General features: G+C 42.5%; 1 protein-coding gene across 1 annotated transcript; it reads left to right on the forward strand.

Annotated features, from left to right (window-relative positions):
* Positions 1 to 263: 263 nt before the first annotated feature.
* On the forward strand, positions 264 to 7,229 carry insig1 (insulin induced gene 1). Its single transcript, XM_069512011.1, has 7 exons — positions 264 to 316; positions 413 to 495; positions 605 to 955; positions 2,381 to 2,505; positions 2,715 to 2,881; positions 3,584 to 3,683; positions 5,240 to 7,229. The coding sequence occupies exons 2-7, from the start codon at positions 429 to 431 to the stop codon at positions 5,267 to 5,269; spliced, it is 840 nt and encodes a 279-aa protein (XP_069368112.1). The 5' UTR covers positions 264 to 316; positions 413 to 428; the 3' UTR covers positions 5,270 to 7,229.
* Positions 7,230 to 7,811: the final 582 nt, after the last annotated feature.

The raw sequence follows: 7,811 nt of genomic DNA on the forward strand, positions 1-7,811 counted from the left end.
ACCTACTTGGCCATAAAAGCCTGATTCTAACTTCCCAGTTTAGCTCATGTTACGTGCTGCATCCCTGCACGTCTCACTACCCCCCTTTCCTGCCTCTTCAAACTCAGACTTCCATATGTTTTGCTGCCATTTAAGTAGATGTTTGCACTTTCACTTCAGGGCTCTGCAGTCATCCTGCCTGGTTTGTGCGTCTGAGAGCCGGACGAGGGGGCGGTGGGGTGGCGCCACGTCATATCAGCCGCCGCGCTCTGATTGGCTGCCGAGTCTCACCCGACACAGCTGTGATTGTTTTCTGCAGAGGAAGCTCTCGTCTCTGGTATGAACCCAATGCTGAGGAATGGAGTGTGTGCGAGCGTGTGTGTCCACGATGATGTGAGCACACAACGGGACTGATCCTTGTTGTGAAACACAGGGGCTGTTATCGCCTGATGAGCTGCAGAGGAGGAGGAGGAGGGTTGAGTTTGGACCAGACTCCGAAGACGTCTGGAGATCGAGGTAAAGAGCTTCTCTCTTCTTCATCACACTTACTTTTAAACATCCCTGCATGTGTGTGTGTGTTTGTGTTTGTGTGCAACCATGACAGTGTCCACCTCCTTCCCTCCAGCCCCAAAGTGCCAAATGCCCAGACTGGAGCACCGCTGCTGGAGCTGCTCCTGTGCGTCGAGCGTGGAAGCCAAGCACTCGTCCTCCGGAGCGACCTGGTTGGCGTACAAAGCCGAAGAGATGATGTCCATCATCACGTCGGTGCTGAGCCAGGCCTACGGCTCCCTGCACGACGTCCGCACCGCCAACCTGATCCGCCGGGGCCTCGTCCTCTTCACGGTGGGGGTCTTCCTCGCCCTGGTGCTCAACTTGCTCCAGATTCAGAGACACGTCACCCTGTTCCCCGAGGAGGTGATGACCACCCTGTTCTCCTCCGCCTGGTGGATCCCGCCGTGCTGTGGCACCGGGGCCGGTGAGTACCCACAAACATGGAGGGTGGATAGAAGTAGATGTTTTTGGGGGGGCGATCGGTTTGACCCGGGTTATCTGAGGACTAACTCTGAGACAAAGGAATGTGGGGAGGGGAGGAGTCACAGTGCTGCAGCTTTACCCCCTTACTAACAACTATTATAAAGTATAATCCATCAAACATCAACTTAGTGAATCATGTAAGCTGCATATGCAAGTTTAAATCCCCTCTGAGGTGTTTGTTTGCACCACACGCCAGACTACTTTGAAAAATGTGTCATTTTTAAACTAAACAGTGCAGAAAAACGACACGTTTACACGATCGCCTCTGCAGACAGCTCGTGTGTGATCCGGAGGTTATGATTCATCGTTCGGCTGTGTTGTTATTGGCTGTTACACAATCCTTCGCCTCTCAAACTGATGTTTTTCAGTCTGCGTGGTCTCGTCTGCGAGTCACCTGAGGGGGGGGTGAAATAAAACTGACTTTAAACAGATGGTGGCGATTGCCGAGCTCTGATTGGCCGCAGCTGCCCGGACACGAGGTGAGCCGCGCGCTCATTGGTCCGTGTCATAACGGGTGAGCTGAGGGGGCGGTGCTCGTAAGGCGAGGAACCCGGAAGTTAGCGATGCTCCTCCTCCTCATCATGTGGCTGCAGAGGGAAAACATATGGAGGTGGAGGAGAAGCTGCATGTTATGACTGAGTGTGGCCTGATTAATGATTGACAGTGTCATATAAGGTCTTCACTTCACTCAACTATGTGCTTTCAACAACAAGTCTGCAGTTATTCAACTCTCTGAACTTTATTCATTCTATGTAATATTCTCACACTTCATATATTTTGCTTGTTTTTAAACGGTATATATTATATTTTCTTTATTTCATCACACTTGAGTATTGCATATTACTTGTTATTACTTTCTGGTGCCTATGTTTGACTCTTGCTGCTGTAATATTACAAATGTCCCCGTTGTGGGACTAATACAGTGTTATCTTATCTTTTTAACGTACGTTTTGTTTTGACTTTATCCCCTAGTTTCAGTTTCATCCATTTGATCACATGTCCTTCAAAATAGAAATGATATGAAATAGAGAAAAACCTGCAAAGGTTTTTAATATTTTTCTCTTTGCTAAAATGAATGTTATTAATACATTCAGCTCTGGTATATAACACAATGTCCCTGTTTGGTTTACAACTAATATTCCAGTATTGATTAATGACACAGAATGATGATGGTAACATAACACCAAAAGTAAATATTGTCGAACAAGCAAGTTTAAAAAGTAATCTAATTTTGTAAATGAATGAGTAATTATGAAAACACACGTTAATAAAATCTCACTCAGTGACACAGTCTGGCCTCTGGCGTTTCACAGAACTTGGTCTTATCTTGTTTTAATGCTGAGTCTCTGTTTGTTCCTGTCTGCAGCTGTGGTCGGCCTCCTCTACCCCTGCCTCGACAGCCACCTGGGTGAGCCGCACAAGTTCAAGAGGGAGTGGGCCAGCGTCATGAGGTGCATCGCAGTGTTCGTCGGCATCAACCACGCCAGCGTTGTATCCTTTCGCCAAGAACTTCTGTTGTGGCAGAAATCTTTGATTCAGAAATCTATGTTTTTACTGTTGATGTCTTTAACAGGGTGTTGTGCTTTACCCTTCATCTTTTCAGAAGTGAAGGAACTTGGTGCTAGAAAGTCAGACAAATATTTGGGTAACAACAGACGTCAAACGGTTTCACTTTGACCTTAACTGCCCCCGTAACACAGAAACTGGACTTCGACAACAACGTGCAGCTCTCTCTGACACTCGCAGCCTTGTCCCTGGGCCTGTGGTGGACCTTTGACCGATCCCGCAGCGGCTTCGGCCTGGGCATCACCACTGCCTTCCTCGCCACTGCGTTCACGCAGCTGCTCGTCTACAATGGCGTCTACCAGTAAGTTAGCTGTGAAACGAAAGCTCGCTTATGAGGAAGCAAAACTGATGCTGTGTTCAGAGATTAATAACAAGCTTAACAAATACTGTGCGTGACTGGGTGTAATTGTTGTTTATACAGCTCTGATAGTAAGCCCCACCCTCCTGAAGGAAGTAAACCGAGTATCCTGAAGTGTTTGTACATGTCTGATGCCAAAAAAAAAAAGATGTTAAAGATAACACATAGTACTGAGTTACATGTTTATCTCTGGCAGCCAAATGAACAGGCCTGCATGCTTCAGTGGCAGATAATCAGAAACACACAGCCGAGAAGTGACTGTTGACACGAGGTTCAAACGGCAGCTGCAGCTCAGGCTGACTTGACAAGGTAGAAACGCAGGGTGAGCAATGAGGAGGTATAATAATGTTTTCCAGCATGACAGGTTTTGTATGTTTTTCTTAGTTGGAGATCTGTCACAGATCTGTCTCCAGCTTTGGATTAAAAAACATTTCCTTCCTGTCAGATGTGACACACGTCTTATTCTTAAATCACAGTTGTTTTCTTCATTAAAAGAGAACTTGTTGATTTTTGGACCAGGCTGTTTTTGTTTGATCTCCTTGCTGGGAGGTCCGAGGTCCGGCTCCAGAACGTCACCAAACCCGTTTCATATTTTTGAGGATTATACTTAATAAGTTGTGTTCTGTCTCTCACTCTCTCTTTCAGGTACACATCTCCAGACTTCTTGTACATACGCTCCTGGCTCCCGTGTATATTCTTCTCAGGTGGTGTTACCGTGGGAAACATAGGACGCCAACTCGCCATGGTAAAGTTTGAAATCATTTCTAAAATATAATGTTGTACAGGGTCAAACTCCAGCCTATAATCACTGAACTTGTTTGTCCGACTTAAAGACTTCTGTAATGTTGCTTTAATGTGCTAAGATCTTGTAAATACAGCTTGTGTTTTCTATTTGGATACCTTATTATAAAGGGATAAACATGTTAAACTTTTTAGACATTTCTACATTCAGATGAGATAAGATAAACCCAAAAAATTTAAATTCATCCCACACTGGCGAAATGTACTTGTTAAAGCAGCAGGTGAGGTAGAAAAGACAGCGAGTGAAAGAATAAAATAGAATAAAAATAATAAGAAAAAGGAAATACAGTGACTATTTAGTTTAATATACACATTAAATATTTGATATTTATTTCACTGAGAGGAACTGCGTTACATTCACCTATCCAAAATACTGACAATGGCATAGGTTGACATTTTAGAGTGAACTACACCTTTAATCTGCCACCAAACCCGATTCTGTACCGCTGGTCATGGGGGAATGTTTCACAGTCGCACAATGCTCCTGATCTGGACTATTCTCCAATTTGCTAAGAATATAATTCAGGGGTAAACCACCCGTGCAATACCGAACTCATCTGCACTGTCTGAGCGTTTAAACAGAAAATCACGACTCCGCTGCTCCACACGTGCTCTGTGCCGTTCGTTTAGCCGAACCACAACAGCAGCCAACATCGTCAAACGAGGTTAAAGTTGTGCAAACGGCAGCAGACGCCCCCGTTCCCTTCATAATTATCCCATCACGTCGGCTTTGACGTCTTCATTAAGCCCGTGCCCAGAAGCCTCACCTCATTCTGTCTGTAAAGTAAGAGTCCCGTCACTCCCTCAGTTTGACTCAGTGAAAGCGTGAAAGCAGATTAAGAGCTGTTGTTTTTCACAGTCGTGGCGAGACACACAGAGCCAGTCAGGACTCGGCCGACCAGAGGGTCATTTGCTCCTCGTTGTTTTTGTTTGTGATGAGGCCTGAGGAATGTTGGCACAAGCCTGCGCTCGTGGTTTTGTTTGGCGTTTCTTTTTTCCTTTTCACTCGCGACTCCAGTGGGTCAGTTATGAGGAGGATCAGGAGAAGCAAGAAACTTTTCTTTTTCGTCTTATATTTCGGTTTTGGCCGCAGCAATGATGCCGAATTAAAAATGTAGATCTGCTGAATGGCTCAAGTTACAGTTGGATGTGGAGTTTTACAACTGAGGTGATGATGCAGCTGAGTACACAAAGTGCTGAGACGTAAAGTCAAAATATGTTTTACTGTTTTGTAATATATAAGAAGAGTAATGAAAAAAAGCGTTATGTGGTTTTCTGGTGTTGAGCAAGCAGCACTTTGTTCCTGTCTTTGTCTTTGACAGTTCTGCAGAAATTTGGGGGAAAAGGGGAACTGAAAGAGTTTCCTTATTTTAGAACTAATCTGGAGCTCTGTTCATTTATGAAGCTATGAAGATATTTAATCGCACCAATGTTCTGACTGGATTTCTAACTTTATTGACATGTTGTTAACAGTGTCCACTCTGTTCCCTCGTCTCTTAGGGTGGTGTGGAGAAACAACACATGGACTGAGCAGCAGAAAAGACAGAACACTAGGCAGAAGATGCCCGATGCAAAAATGGACTAGTTCTGTGAAGGAGGAGAGAAAAGACTCATTGTTCTGACTTCATCTGTTGTTATCATAACAAACGTGCGGGTCGGAAAAATCCCCTCGTCCAACGTGCCATGTCCTCTGCACCTCCTTGTGGCCAAACAGCCTCTCCCTCCCACCTCCGTTGTTCTCCATCAGCATTAAGACTTCCTCGCCTTTTCTTTTTCTGGTTGTTTTTTTTTAAAGTGGACTGATTTTTAATTTCAGGCTGGAAGTGTGTGAGACCTCCTGTGGTTAATGGCGTGTGATTTATTTTTTTCTCACTCAAGAGTGGCTGTATAGCAGAGAGAACTTGCAGTGGGGTCCTACAGTGTCCATTTAATTAGGTGTTTTTTTCTTCCTGAATTTAATGTGATCACAAAAGGGAAACGTGTGAGTGGACAAAAAAAAAAAAAAACTGTCTTCTCTTTCATATAGAAATGTATTAAGAAGCTGCAGCTCCACTGTGGCACAGGGGAGATGTATGTTCCCAATCAAACCAAAATTAAGTATTTATTTTGGGCATTTTTTAATGACCCCAAAACCAAATGTAATGTACGTCTGATGATGGTTCCCGTTTAGAAAGGAAGGAATACTTCGATGTTATGTAGGGGAATACATTTCTTTGTTTCTCGCCGAGAGTTGGATGAGAGGATTGCGATCTTCTAATCCGAGGGAACTTTTTTCTTTTACGTGCTCATTAAACGCATCGTAGATGGATCGAGAGAGTGATGATAAATGTATGAAAGTGCCATTTGGTTTAATACCAATCTTTACTGGCTAATATTCACCCCGAAATGAACAGTATCATATTCACAAATCGCTTCTTTTTTTTTTTATTCACACAAACTTTGAGACCGTCAGTGTGTTTTTGAGTTTGTGTCAGAGAATACGGACAATAGGACATGAAAGTATTCACACAGACTGAAACAAAAACCTGCAGTAGAATGAGGATTTGAAAGAATGTATTGTATGATTATACTCCAACCACTTTCTGCCAGCACCGGGGATTACTGTAAAACTCGTTACAAATATTTTCCAGTGCATTTGTGACCGCGTGTTAAACGTCTAATTGGACGAACCTGTGTTTCCCCATCTAGACGAACATTTTCCGACTTTGATTTTCCTGCAGTCGATTCTAGTTTGGGAACATACACCAGTCGAAGGAGAGGGGAGGACATTATTACTTAAGATTTGCAATCTGTGATTGCCTGTGTATTATAGAATGTAGTGCTTTTGTCACTATAACTTTAGTTTTTCATTGGTACCAACATAATGACATTACTGCTTGTATGTATAATGGCTTGCCTATGTAATCAGACAGGGATATTACCATACTAGATCTACAGTATGTTAGTTAGTGTTTGGGGTCTAAAGGATTAAGTGCAATCAAAGTATATACATGAGCCGATTATTCTTCCTTATTTATTATTTCTGACAAAGGCTAAAAAAAGTATCATTTGTAAGTATATGCAGTGGTTATACTTCAAAAAAAAAGAGAAAGAAGCAATAACATCTTGTTTTTTAGTGAGAATTGTTTTTGTCAGACTACAAATGCCTTTGAGAGTCAAGACCAATGACTCTCATCAGAGACACCAGTGAGAAAAATATATTCTGTGTCAAACTGTACAAAATCTCATTTTATTTAATCTCATATTTAGCATAACTGAAGGAAACCTGATTTATTTTTTTAAGGACTTTTAACGGCAGATCACTTCAGGATCATCTGCTCACATTCAGGTGGACTCAACTGAGGAGGAAGCTTTATTTTTTCCTGAGGTGGTGAAGCACCTTTTAGTTTTTTGATGTTTTAGACTTTCTGTGTGTGTGTCTTGATATTTCAGCTGTGTATCATTTTTGCTACCTTGGATTTAAGTGAAAAATAAAAACACCTGATAAGCACATCTTTGAACTGGTTTATAAAAGGAGCTGAATATTTATCTCATCTGCTTTTGTTCGTTAGCAGTATTTACTACTGTCTACTCGACAGATTACCACAAAACGTGGTGGGAGAATATTGTATAGGTCAGTGAAGACCCTGTTAAATTTTTGTGTGGATCCAGTGGTTAGTAACGCAGGTCGTGCTCTGACCAGATCATTGTTGGTACGATCCCAGCCTCCCATTGGAATGGTTGGGTTTCTCTATAAATTTTTAATTAAAAATTTAACTGACTTGAATACATATTATTATAATTCATTCTTATTTTTTCCATGATTCTTTTTATGAAGTGCTTTACAAATAAAGTTGTTTTATTGGTATTATTATTATCGCACATTCTGCAGGCGTCTTGCTGTGTCGTCATTGGGCAAATTACAGAATCCCTATTTGCTCCTGATGCCGACAGTTTGAGTGACAGAAAAAATGATGCACATAGATGCATTAAAATAGGCGATAAGTATTCAATTATTTTTATATAGTGGGGGGGGGACAATATCAATGTGTGTGTACAATGTGGGACTTTGTGGCCTCAGCTATGAGGCTTG

The sequence above is a fragment of the Paralichthys olivaceus genome, chromosome 17 (genome assembly GCF_024713975.1).
Source record: "Paralichthys olivaceus isolate ysfri-2021 chromosome 17, ASM2471397v2, whole genome shotgun sequence".
Lineage (NCBI taxonomy): Eukaryota > Metazoa > Chordata > Actinopteri > Pleuronectiformes > Paralichthyidae > Paralichthys > Paralichthys olivaceus.